The sequence below is a fragment of the Euprymna scolopes genome, chromosome 14 (assembly GCF_053919585.1).
Source record: "Euprymna scolopes isolate OS-2025 chromosome 14, ASM5391958v1, whole genome shotgun sequence".
Classification (NCBI taxonomy): Eukaryota; Metazoa; Mollusca; class Cephalopoda; order Sepiida; family Sepiolidae; genus Euprymna; species Euprymna scolopes.
In genome coordinates, this window is record NC_136495.1 from 46077987 (window position 1) to 46092406 (window position 14420).

General features: G+C 32.3%; 1 protein-coding gene across 2 annotated transcripts in view; it reads right to left on the reverse strand.

The window, feature by feature from the left end:
* Positions 1–292: 292 nt before the first annotated feature.
* LOC145292968 (nuclear protein localization protein 4 homolog) overlaps positions 293–14420 on the reverse strand; it is a 65433-nt gene continuing 51305 nt past the window's right edge. For both annotated transcript variants that reach the window (XM_080139201.1, XM_080139202.1), the window contains exons 11-14: positions 12705–12875; positions 11393–11509; positions 6766–6877; positions 293–750 (exon numbers count right to left, since the gene is read on the reverse strand). In XM_080139201.1, coding sequence (XP_079995327.1) covers positions 599–750; positions 6766–6877; positions 11393–11509; positions 12705–12875 — 552 coding nt within the window. In that variant the 3' untranslated portion in view covers positions 293–598. The remainder of the gene's footprint in view (positions 751–6765; positions 6878–11392; positions 11510–12704; positions 12876–14420) is intronic.

The window sequence follows — 14420 nt, forward strand, 5'->3', positions numbered from 1 at the left end:
TGGTATTTTTTGTGTATATCCAACTACAAAGACTAAATCACTTGTTTAGTAGTATTACTCACACAAACAATAGCATCAACAAAAAAACAGCTTAATGCAAAACAATACATATTTTCAGAAATAAATTTCACATTAAACACACAAACGTTTATATATATATATATATATATATATATATATATATATACACACACATATATATAAAATCACATACATACATACATATAGCAAAATATGTATATGTGTATTTGCTGCATTGTAAGTGTGGTTCGGTTACAAGAGGACAAGGGCATGTGTGTTGGCACTGCATGTGTGCATACTTTATTTGTTCATTTGTTATCATGTGCACGCCGACAATAAAGATGTTTAACAGCCGTTGTTTCTGAAAGTAATGACCACACACTTTGGCAAACCAAAGGGTAAGGGAGGAGGAGAAGAAGGAGAAGGAAGAAGAAAGGAAGGGAGGAAAGAAGAGGAGGGCATATATTTTTATGTTGTATTATATGTCCTTACATCGCTCTCTTTCTACTCCCCCCATCCAAAAAAATAAAGTAAGATCAGCTGATCATAAGAGGTGTCGCCTGATGATGCAAGTGATTCACTGAGGCAGGGAACACATCTCACAAACTGCTTTGCTTGGCTGGTTGATAAAAGTACAGTGAAGACAAGTCCATAAATTGGATTCTGCTCCATAACTTTGGGTTCCTGTGCTTGCTTCGGCTCCCCTTACAGAACTGCCAGAATCATTCTCTGCGTGAAGAAAGAGGGCAAAAAAAAAAAAAAAAAAAAAAGAACAATTATAACGAATGAACATAGATAAAATACTAGCTGTGCCTAACCCTGACATTGCCCAGGTGTTTTTATTTTTATTTTGCTTTTGGAAATTTTTTTATATCATTTTGAAAGTTAAGTTTAATAATTTAATGCTTACATTACTATTTGGTCTGCCATTAATTGAACCAATTGTATGGTGAACTTCTACAATTATATTGTATCCATATGCCAAAAACCGTTATTCTTCAGAAAACAAAACTTTTCATGTTCTTAAAGTTGAGATTTTGGTTTAGGGATACAGAATCAATCAACTTTTATCTATAAACTTTAATTCTGTCCAGAAATTAATTATCAATTGACACTGTAAAGGCTTTAAAATCACTTTCGAACTGAAATGATCAAGTGGAACAAAAATTCAAATAAAAAATCTTGTAGATAACATTAGGTAGGTACAGTTATTTAAAAATGACAATAGAAATTTTTTATAATTTTCAAGAAATTATCAGTCATTCATAGTCAGTTTTTGTGATTGAAGATTACTTTGTAAATAAATATGATTGGTTGTTTTTGTTTTACGGCATATCAACCCTTTTCAGATTATTTAATGCCGAATCTAGTGATTTTGAGGAACGATTTTTTAATGGAGTATATTTGTTTTTTAAGTAGGATTCTATTTAACCCATAGTTGGGACCCTAACAGGTACTACCACTCCGGATCAGAGAGGACCTGGGAGCAAAGGCATTTAAAAGGTGGCCCCACACTCTCCAAAGCCCGCAAGGTGGGGCCTCACCATCGGATATAGTTTTAGGTCATATCCAGGACCGTTGTATAAAGGGTTCTTTTTAAAAAAATTTTATAAAGGCCAATTTTTTTAAAATATGAGAGTATGGTGTGGGGATTGTTTTTATCAAATAACTCTTTAATATTGTTTTCTTTGTAGAATCAATTTCTTACCGTTACAAAATCAGTACATTCAATTAATATGTGTTTGATTGTGAGTGGTGTTTGACAAGGTATACAGATTGGTTGTTTTTCTTTTTTTAGGAGATATGATTGGGTTAAGTGAGTATGACCTATTTTTATTCTTGTTAGTTTGACTTCTTCTTTTCTGTTTAGCTTCGTATTTTGTTCTTGTTTTTTGATTTTTGGCATGATTTTGTGAAGTTTATTGTTAGGGTGTTCATTCCAGTAGGTTTGCCATTTCTCTGTTGTATATGCGTTGATACATCTTTTTAGATCTATGTATGGAATTTTAAAATTTGCATCGATTGGGAGATTTAAGGCGTTTTTTGCTGCTGAATCTGCTAATTCATTACCTTTAATACCGGAATGGCTCGGTATCCATCAGAAAATGATTTCTTTTTTACTGTTTAATTCAGTTAATTTTTGGAGTAATTTTGCGATTAGGGGGTTGTCCATCTTTTTATTTTTAATAGCTTTTAGAGTAGATTGGGAGTCTGAAAGGATTATAAATTTGTTTTTTTTTTGTTATTGGAGGCGAGTTTGAGAGCTAGGATTAGAGCATGTATTTGAGCACTGAATATTGCGGTTTCTTTTTGGAGGTTTGATTGTTTTTTTATTGATTTATTGAGTATTGCTGCACTGGCTGTTGCGTTATTTTGTTTAGACCCATCTGTATAGATGTGTGTGTGGTCTGGATACTTTTCTTTGATTTTATCGAGATCATCATGATAAGTTATTGGATGAGTATGTTTCTTTTCATATTTACTTAAACTTAGGTCGATGTTAGGGGATACGATTTTCCAGGGAGGGGTTTTGAGTAGGACAGTTTCATGAATTTTGGTTATGGGTAGATTTGCTTCTTTGGAAATCGATTTTATTCTAAGTCCAAAGGTTTTGATTGCATTTTCTTTTTGGTCGAAAAGGTGTTTACAGTTTGGATTTAAAGTGCTATTGTGTGCTGGGTTTGTGGGGTTGGCTGGAAGTTTTGTGTAGTATTTTAGACCAAGGTTTTGATTTCTAAGCATTGGAGGAGTTTCATGTGCTTCTTCATACAGGCTTTCTACAGGGGAGGTTGGAAATGCTCCTAGTGCTAGTTTTAGTCCGGATTAGCATATTGTGTTGAGGGTTTTTAGATATGACTTTCTGGTGGATTGATATATGAAGCTACGATAATCTATTTTTGATCTAATTAATGTTCTATATAGTTTGAGTAGTGTGTTCTTGTCAGCTCCCCAATCTGTATGGGCGATGACTTGTAGGAGTTGTAATGTTTTATTACATTTGGTTTTGATGTGATTGATGTGTGGAATGAAATTTAGTTTTTTGTTAAAACTGATTCCCAGGTGCTTGTGTTCGTTTACGAATGGAATTTTTTTGCCTTCAATCTGTAAGGTTGGGTCAGAGTGGAGTTTGCGTTGTGGTCAGGCTCTTTGTTGCCGCATTTTCCGCATATTTTTATTCCTTTACAGGCTTCTTTATGATGTCCATATTTTAAGCAATGGAAACATCTTAATGGAGCTGGGATATATTGGTCTACTTTTACATTTAAGTAGCCTATTTTTATTTCTTTAGGTATTGTTGGTTTGTTAAACGTTAATATGCATGTGTTGGTGGTTATTATTTTATTGTTTCTTTTTGTTTATGCGAATGTGGTTGATTACTCCTTGTTTTTCTAATTCGGTTTTTATTTCTTCTTCATTTACTAGCGATAGTTCATAACTTCGAACTACTCCTTTCAAAGTGTTTAGTGTTTTATGGGGAAAGACTTTGCACTTGTACTCATGGAAGTTCTCCATTTTGAGTACAGATTGAGCATCTCTAAGATTGGTTACCTCAACTAGTAGATTTCCAGCTCTTTTTTGATCATTTTTATTTTACCTTTTGTGGATAATGTCTTTTCTATTAGAAAAGGTGATAAATTTCCAATTTTTTTATTTTCGATTAATTCAATAACCAAGAATTGTGGGAAGTTTCCTTCGTCTATAGTTGGAACGGTTTTTCTAGTTTTTAATTTTTGTTCTTCGTCTGAGCTTGAGAGATCAGAGTTAGAGGAATGTTTTCTTTTAAGGGTTTTGAGGGGGATGCATTTTTTTTTATCAGCCATGGATTTTGGGATTTATTTTTCAACAACCACGCTCCCTACCCACCTCGGAGTCCAAAATTGGGGCATAGGGGGAAACCCATTCGCCTTGACTACGTCGGGGCTACGTGGAGGATATACTCTTTTGGTAAGGAGTTCTCAAGCTCTATATTTTCTGTTCAATATGTCCTCAAAAATACATTTGTTCAGATGGAGTGTTGAGTTCTGGTCTTTCCAATTGATTGACCCTTGCCACCGCCTTCTAACACTTACTTGGTTTGCCTATTTTTTGTAGTGGGGGAATAAAAATAAAAAAAGATGGGAGTACCTTTAAGTTTCATTCTTTGTTGTGGTAGTTGGTACTTTGGGTGTAAGTGCTAGGGCTTGGCGTGACTGGCCGATTGGTCGGATCGGGCCTCTCCGACCGCCTGTCTAGCCGAAGTAAGGGCCGAAGTAATGTGTTGCAGTGCCTAGACTTTTATGCACCCAGGTCTAGGTTAGCTCAATCACCAGGATCACGTCCTAAGGCATTACGGGTAGCAACCCACGGCTAACTGGTTGCCCCATTGAGGGATTTTTACCCTCTGCAGGGGGGCAGTCAGCTGATTCTAGTGCCCTACCAACAGGGCAAAAACAAAATGGGGAGGGGGGGGGCACGTGGTTAGAAAGTAGGGAAGGAAAAGGAGAGGGGAGGGGAAGGGGGTTGTTGTTTTTGTTTTGTAGATCATAATTAAGTTTTACAATAGAGAATAGAAAACAAAAACAGAAAATCAATGTAGGTGCATTTCGTTTCAGGAAGCCAATAGACAGCCTGATCTGGTAGCACCAGTAAATAAATATGGTATTTAGTCAAAAGATTACTGTCTGTACAGAAAAGGGTTCAGGTAGGTAATCTTTCAAGTAAATCAGTGCTCGAATTTAAAAAAAATTACATCAAATGGTTGATTTCAGTGAAGTTCTGTTAGTTTTGTAACTATGCTGGAAAAACTAGTTTAAGATATTTTGAAGAGCATTAAAATTAACACTGTCATGCATTTCTAAGTGTGTTTATGTGCATTTTTTTTTTTTGCTTTTGAGCCCAACAAAACAAAAATGGCAAAATAAATAATTTCTTCCCTAAGAACGTGTAGAGTTGATTGATATAATAATAAATAAGCATACAAAGAATTAAACAGACATTTGATTACAGCTGCAAGATTGTCCATAGTTAAGCAAGATCACAATATCACACATAAACATTGAGAAATCAGTCGAAGAAGAACAAGGTATGTTTTAAATTAGGTTTGAACTATTGATTAATAACTGAAGACAAGCAAAAGGTTTGATATATTTGCTGATTTGCTAGCATTCTATCTAACAATTATTCATGAAAGATTTAATAATTCTAAATAAGCAAACATACAAAACTTTAAACTTTGATATTTTGCTTCATTAATACAATAGTTGCATGTCAAAGAATATTGATTTTCTTTGGCTCAAGAGAACTATAATACTTGACTTTTGTCTATAAAATTTAATTCTAACCAGAAATTACATTTTATGCGGCAATTCAAACACCTAAGAATAAAAAGTACTCTTGAATGTCAAAATACTGTTTCCGGCTATGTTTTGTTTATTATAGATTTTTTTTTAAAAATAGCTATCTCTATGGCAATGCCAAATTTTGAAGTTATTTTAACTCAAGTCAAAAGTAATTTCTGGCTACAACTAAAGTTTATACACTAAAATCAGATATGGGTTTCTTTTGCTTATAAAACAATGAAAACAGTATTTTTCTTAGCACTATTAAAACATCTCATAAAACAGTATGTAATATTAAATCTAACCAAGCTAATTAAAACATGTTTTAAAACAATATTTTTCAAGCCTCGTTAATATTCTACCTATGAATCAACCATTTCATGAATATTAATAATTTCCTTTCTTAATGTCTTTGAAAGGAAATTTTTCAGAACTATCTTTGGGGTAACATATTGAGATAGCAGAGATAAAAGGAAAGCTTAACATGAACAGATCCATCAACAATATTGTTTGAAAAAAGAAAGGTGGCTTAGATAGGTTTCCCAGCTACCAGATTGCAAAGGAAGCATATAAAAAAGATTTCTATAAAGAAAGATAAAGAAAACGGTCATCAAAAAAGATATGCCCACCATATCACCATATAAGGAACAATTAATGACATACTGCTTCTGACAACCGAAAGATTGATCAAAAACCATGATAAACAGCAAAGTTTTATTCTAAAGCATATGGCAAAGCTTTTTGGAAGATGCATATAAGTCAATAACTACACTTTAATTTAATTATTCATGTAAAATTTATTCTTTTCTAAAGAAAATTTTTTTAATATTGTAAAAGAATTATAGTCAGTTTATGTTAGAATATATCAACATTTTTTTGTGTAATTTAATGCTGAAGAAATATTTGTATACAATTAGTTGAATACAAGTGTTACTATTTTGATCTATAGTTGTGTCAAGAAAGGAATCATGTTTCTGAATGAAAGTACAATAAAAGTGAATGTGATAGATTTAAACTTGGCTTAATCGACATCCATTATAATTATGTTACCATAAAAGGATGATCTATCAAATAAAATAAAAAAAAATGCAATCCAACGTTTTTCCCACCCTGTTTTTTTTTCTCCCCAAAGTAGAAGATATGTTTAAAAACTAATCATACTCGGAATATATTTACCAAAGACAAGAAATCAACTCAATAGTGATTTGTTGCTGGACAACTTTTTTTTCCTTTCCACTCAAGCACTTAAATTAAGTTTATTTTAACCATATATGTTATGCAGACGTTTTTAACTTCTGTTTTGTTATTTATGCCCCAGGTTATACCAGGTAACAATGCTAGCTTATTACTATTTAAATAAGTTATTTTTAAATGATGAGGTTATAATTTGAATGTAACGTGAAAGCAATAAGTAAATGTGTTTTACCATGTGGTGCCATCATCATCTCCACAGTCGCCCATTCTTCGCTCTTTTTGAACTGAAGAGCAATTTCATCATCCTTCGCCTTAATTGCTTGAAACAACGTTGAAATGATTGACTGAAATTACACATAGAAAATGTTTCTTTTCACATAGAGATATTATATGCTTAAAAGTTAAAGAAAAACTTTTATGTCGAAAAAAGTTTTTAAAACATACATTTGAAAATGAAAACAGAAATTTTGTGTAGATTTTTATCCCAAAAGAAAGTTCAATTTTCATTCAAGATAAAAAAGGATATGGACTCCAAGATAAGCAGTGAAAGTTGAATTGAGAATGACAGCTTTTGAAGAAAAGGAACAAACATGTATATTAATTTTACTTTGGTAAGTAATGAATAATATGTGAAACAATAAAAGGTAAATATACAGAAAGAACATTCTTGAAACTTATGTTCTGTGAAAAGTCTTTTAGTAGCAAGTTGCCACACTTAAGCTTCAACAGTTACAAACAGGTAGTCACTGTTAACCAATGTCAACCAGAATATTGAAAATGGCAGAGTTTCTGTAGATATAGACTGGCTCACTTGATCCCTAAAAGAGCAAAGGTTGGGTATGCTTTTAGCCAATCCACGTAACCCTTAAAGGCAAAAGGAAAGACAACCAAACTGACAAATATATGAGTGTATTAGAAATTGCAATAATTTTCAAGTAAGATTGAAGCATTCTACTGATGGAAAATGAACAAAATGGTTGAATAGCTTAAGCATGAAAAAAAATTCCTTTTTGTTTATACAAAGTGCTGAGTTATAAAGTTTTTCACCAAACCCAAAGTGAAAAGACATCTTTAACAATTTTAAAACAAACCTTTACAAAAGGTATGTTCACATTTTCAATTGACCAATAAATATTGATATTGCTGTTAGTTTTCAATTAGCAATTTGAGGCAATTGTTTTCTTTACTTGGCAAATAATAAACCAGCATATGTTGTTTCATTTTAATATTTCATCTCTGCAAAATGTAATCTATCTACTAGGAATTACCCTGACATAAAAACTAATATATAAATACACTTTTTTATACAGTAATTGTGACTAAATCTCAACGTATAGTCGAAATAAATTATTACAAAACTATCATGAAGCATCGAGATCTTTTTTTCCATAGATTCTTATCTGAATGAATAAATGCAAAAAGTTTTTCCAGCTATCCTAACTATATTAATATCAAATGGCTCATTTAATTCTACGATACAACATAAACGTTTTTGTATATATAGTAATCTAGAAACATCTACAATTAACTTTGGCTATTCTTAAATTGCATATTTACTTCAGCTTTTAATAAATTATTCTGTAATATACATTTCTAATTTGCATTGTCATATGTTCTTATATAATACACAATTTTGTTGATAGTAAAACATCTAACGTCACATAGAATTGATACTACATTTTAATCTCAGCCAAAAGAACAAGGACCCACAAAAAAAATTTTTTATAACTAAGCATTTCTAAATGAAAAAAAGAAAGCCCTGATTTAATTTATTATTGTGTTATATTTAAATGGGGATGAATAGTTTTGTCAAAAATCATTCTGTCAGGAATTACCTCTTGTTTTTATAGAAATGGGGTCAATTTCGGAGAAGGGGTAGTAATGTAAACTCTTTTCAGTTGCCATGCTGCCATACTCACAGGCATTACCTTTCACTTTTATAGAGGACTAGCAGGGGTACTCAGCATTGTCCGGGTGTTTAGAGGTGTGTGTGGTGGGGAGGGGGGTGTAAAATCAAAACAAAGCAAAGTAATAACCCTGTTTAAATATTATTAAAAAAAAAAAAAAACAATGTTAAAACTTCTAAAAAAGAAATTGGGAAAAAAAAAAAACAATTAAAAAAACGAACGTGATACAATCAATACTGTCTGCCAGTGCCCAGGTATTTGAAAAAAAAAGTTTGGGGAAGGGAGGTATGCTCGAACCCGAATCCTTGAGGCGAAAGTGAAAAAAAGCGTGATGACTTAACTAAAAAGTGAATTAAGTTAAACATCAATCCCGCAATCAAGTTTGTTTTGGTTTTGTTTCACCAAGATGTTGGGTTGAAACCCAGCACCCCATAAAAAATGGGGGTGTCCAAATGAAAGCAATTGTCTGATATGACGGTTTCTACCACATTGATCAAAAGCTGATTGCTTTCTGGACCCGTGCAAAAGCCAAGAACATGCACCGATTCAATTTAGTTTTACTTTATTTATACTAAAAAGCTGAACAAACAGGTGACACAGCGAAATAGCGCGATTTTTATAAAAGTCAATGTAAGTAAATCTAGACGGGACGCGCGTTCGCAAATCCTTGATATTATGATTCAGACGGTATATAAAAAGTTCTAAGAAACTGTAAACTCCCCCCCCCCACTGAGAAGCCCGACGAAAAAAACCTTTGCCAGACATACATAAAATGTGCTGCACACACATTTTGCCTTTATATATATATATATATATATATATATATATATATATATATATATAGATATATATATATATATATATATATATATATATATATAGAGAGAGAGAGAGAGAGAGAGAGAGAGAGAGAGGAGGATCCTACCAGGTATTAGTTTTGGGGGGTTTTTTTTTTAGAAGGGGGCAGTTTTGTCTCTTCCTTTAGTAGTATGAATAGTATACTAGCTGGGAGATACAGTGTTGCCCAGGTTGAATGAGGATCAACGAATGTTCTACACTTCCAATAATTTTATTGTTATCGAAATCAATGAAATTGTCTTTTTTCAATCAAATCAATTGATTGCCTGCTCTAGTCAGGGACATACCACATTCTACCAGGTGGAAGCTTCACATGCCTCATCGCAGTAACTTAATCCACAATACATTGTAGTCTACATAACACTGGAGAGAATCTACTGTTGATTTTATAGAGTAATTTTTTTTACATAATAATTTGAGTTAAAGTTTAAAATGCAAAAGTCAATATGATGGTTTAATTGTGCTCTAAACAGAAACATTCATTTTCAACGCACTCCTATCTTATCAAAGAATCTAGTGTTGATTTTATACACAAAGCCTTTCTGCTTGTGCAGTGATAAGACTTCTCAAATGTGATGTTAGGCTGTATAATGGTGTTAACTTTGGTCAAAATCAGATTTTTCCTTCTTTAATCGGATTTTTTCAATTATCAATTTCCATACTTAATAGAGGCATTCCGATACAAAACCTATCTAAGAACACTCCCAGACACATTAAGTACATTTGTGTGAAATTTAAAAAAAAAATAGCAGCCCAGCAGTTTCGGAGTCCATAAGGAACAAAGACAGCTAAAAATCACATATATTTACTAGTTAATAATATTGTTCTGTACTTTATATTGAGCTTTCTACTCAGATTTACCTTCCAAAAGATTCAGGGGATCATTCTATATCCCACTTGAATCTATTGATTAAAGCTCTTTGTAAAAATGAATAGAGCACTTTTTAGTAGTTGACGTGTTTATACAAACATTCAGATTTTGCTCACTTGTGACTTGTGCCTTATTGCCGAATAGTTAAAATTGCAACCTATCAACTAGATGTTCAAGTGTCGATCCTCACTTTACCTGTCTGGTCACACTGACGAGCAATAATACAACTAGTTTGCCCACGATTGACTACATATGCTTCACATCTTGATTTGAGCACTGTAGTAAGTGAAAGCATCAACTACCATTAGTCATAATGCAATGGTTTTTATAAAAATGTTAAAAATAGTTTATCGGTTTGTTTTTTTAAATAGATTTCTGACAATTAACTAAAAACTGGCAGAAACCTATTTCTTTTCAAAAGTGATAAAAAGAATAATTAGCTGAAAACTGGAAGGCAACTGTTGTGAAGTGGATTGCCAACCTGATTGTGCATGGTTTGAATCCAGTTGCTTCCATTGCATCATTTTCACTCAAGTATCTCGGCATCCTTCAGATGTGGTCCCTCTTGTAAGTACCCGATTCTAGAAAGATTCGTGCAAATGTGAACAGAATCAAACTAATTAAAAATAGTTGTACAAAATTTGCGTTCACTTTTAGCTAAAAACTCACATTCCTAGAAGCATATTTTCCTAATTTATTATTTTATATACTAATAGTTCACCATTGACCAAGGTCAAAAATCCACTTGAAGATAAGAGTTAGTCAGATTTTAAGTTGAATGATAGAACAAATTCACAGGATGACATAACATATATTTGATGATATTAGACTTGATAACAACCATGTTGTAGTCTGTAGGGAAACATTCTCACATTAATATTTTCCAGAGATGGGAAGTTCTTGCAAAAAAAATTTGTTCATGCAATTTGTTTGATTTTAGATCCAGAAAAAAAACTTCTTTGCAATTTTAGTAGAAGACAAGTTCTTGCTGAGAAAGTCTTTGTACTCAGCTTAAAATTCAATTGACTATCTACCATGGAAATACTGATAGATTACAAAAAGACTAGCAACATCGCTTTATTAGAAAAGATGTTGCAGGAAAGAGATAAGATCAACTCTCATTATATTGCAAAGCTAAAATTTGTGTTCATCAGAAAAATTTTTTTTTAAAAAAACCTCAGAAAAAAAAAATCATATTAAGAATGACAATAGCTAATTCTTACCTTGAGAGGTAACATATCACAAGAATCGAGAAATATCAATAGATGAAAGTCTGACATGGCTTGAAGGAATTGAGAGGGAGAGAACTCTGCCATGTATTGCGTTAAAGCATTGAAATCCTGAAGAGGAAAAAAAGAGGAAGAAAATTAGCACAATTCAATTTTGACCAGAAAACTACAATACAATAATAAATCTATTAGTCTATAAAAAAAAGTAGGCACAATTTGTTTCTGACTGTAAAATCGAACAACGTATACTGTTGGTTGGCTTTTTTGACTCGTCTTGAACTTGCTAATTATTACCACATACTTAGTAAACCTTTTTTGTCAAAATAAGAAATGCTTCAGTTCGGTCCTAGGATTCATCAACCCAGATATTACCTCCTTCAGGATATATAGTTGATCATCTGAGATGCACTTACAGAGGAATGTCAACAGGGCCATTTTCAACCATTCTCGCACCTAATCAAAATTTCTTTTCCAGGCAGGTAGTTTTCCCCATCTTCTGGCCTTATATGCCACATTCTGCAGCAGTGGGAAGCAATTAAATCATCTATTTTGATGGGTGACCCTTTGGAATACTAGTTAGATGTGAGATGTGGCCTTAATAACTAATCTGTAAATATATTGAATATAACAGAGTCTTCGAATCATTCCTATGCTGATCAAACATTGCCATAACAATTTAAATCATTATATGATAATCACAATCAATCCGCCACAGTGAATTGTGAAATCTAATAAGAATAGATGTATTCATTCAGTCTGTGCATTGGAGGGGCGGCGTGGGGGAAGAGGGGAGGGTTTCCAAACAAGGCATGAAGCCACTTGATGTCAGGAGCTAACAAGAATGAAAGATGATCATTGAAAAGACAGAAGATACTTAATAACCTTAGTCTTAAAAAAGATCAAGGTTATAGGAAGAAAACAGTCAGAGAAACCTACAATACTTGAAAAAAAAAAAAAAGTTACATTATAATGAGATATCAAAGTAGTAAATTGATGGAGACAACAAGTCTAGTGGTTTCCATCAATGAAAAGTATGACAGGTGAATAAAGACAATAACACATGAAATTTGAGCCAAATGACAAAAAAAAACAAGGACATAAAAAACATAAATAAAGCTCTAGTGATTCAGCAGGAATAAGTTTTTGCTAAAAAAAAATAAATAAATAAATAAAAAAGAATTTTCTAAATTCAAAGAAAAAGCCGAATTCCCCTTTTCTGACTTTCAAAATATCAAAGTAAACACCTCATATCCTTGAAAAAGAAAAAAGCGACACAAAGATGCAAGTGAAATAAAAGTGAACTTACTTGAATTTCTCCAAGGGTTTCTCGATTTTCAACTGGGAAATTTTTATTCATGGAATCTGAGAAAGTGTAGATTGGATTTACAGGAAACGCACATGGAATATCAACAAGCAAATATTCAACAGGCAATGGTCGAGCTAATTCTGTCACTTCATTACCATATTTATCTTTCACCTACGACAAAACAAAAGTAAAAAATACTGTCATTTAGCAACAAACTATAACAATAACAAATTTTAAGAATTCCATTTTTACTCTTGAAAAATAAATGTATATAAAAATTAGTAAAAAAAAAATATGAAGAGAAATAATATTTTTGACACTATTGTAGAGAGGTGTCATAATCTTCCCACATACATCACATTCCCAAAGTCACCCATTTGGTACATCGCAGACTTGACACAACTTAACTTTGCAACTATGTTAAACACGTTAATATCTATAAAATTATTGTATGTAAATAACTTCTAAAGCTTTTAATCTTTTATAAGGTCTTACTTAGAATTTTAAGGCCAGTTGTGCTCTCACCAGACATCCCATGAAGTACAAGAATACACTCGCCCAGGAACGATATAAGTCATTCCTTAGTGACTTTGTAGGTTGCTCTTAGTTCGTGTCAGCCTAATCATTAGAGTTTGTATTGATGTTACTGGTAGAGTTCATATCAAGATTATTGATCAAATTTGTATTATTGTTGTTGCTATCGGCAAGTTTTCTTTTTTTTTTTTTCTTTTTGTTTTGATACAATCTACTTGACAATTTGAATACTTCCAAACTTCTTTCAAATTTCCAAGGGTTATAATCATCCTTTTTATTTAAAATTATTAAAAGATTAAAATGACTAATTTGTTTATGAAGAAACTGAAATGGAATCTGATGGCTTCAATTTTGTAAACAAATTATTTCTTTTTAATAGGGTTTTCAAAGATTACTTCATTTCATTGCAATTTTTTTATTTTAATAAATTATAGGCTAATAGTAAATCTAAAAATAAAATATAATACTATGTAAGTCACATAGAGGCAACAAATAGGCATAAGAGAAGCGGTCACATAATTTTATTAAAATTTTTAGATCGGTTTTCTCATCTTGGTTATTGTTCTCACATTTCGACCATTTTACTCTATAGCCTTCTTCAGGAGGGGAGTTGTGTTGAACTCGAAATCATTCCCAACAGACACATGGCTGAGAAGACTTAGTGTACAAATTTTCTTGAGGTTCGAAGTTCAATCTTGCACAAAACGATTTAACAAGTTAAAATTAAGAAAAATGTCACATGAAATGCGAATGATGTACTCTAAAAATTGTATGATAGCATAAAGCTACAATTTTTTTTAATATTCTAACTTTTACATTCTTAGCAACATAGGCATGAGAGCTCCTACACAAGTGATTAGCATGTGTCAGAAGACAGAGGAAAGGACAATAGAGAAAAAACAGTTGGATTTACATGCATATTTATTCAAAGAGAAAATCATAAAAAACAACAGAAACATGTAACGTGATACACATTATAATACAAGGGGACAACAGATATTAAAATTAAAGAAGGAAATCATTACTGTCCGAAATACAATGAGAAAAGAACATGTTTAGGAGGTCAGAGACAATGTGAAAGCTGTAAGTAAACACTTATTTTGTGTTGTTTGTGGTCTAGGAATCTAGGCAATTACTATTACTATCTGATACAGCGTCATCGTTTTTAAAGGCCTTTCAAAA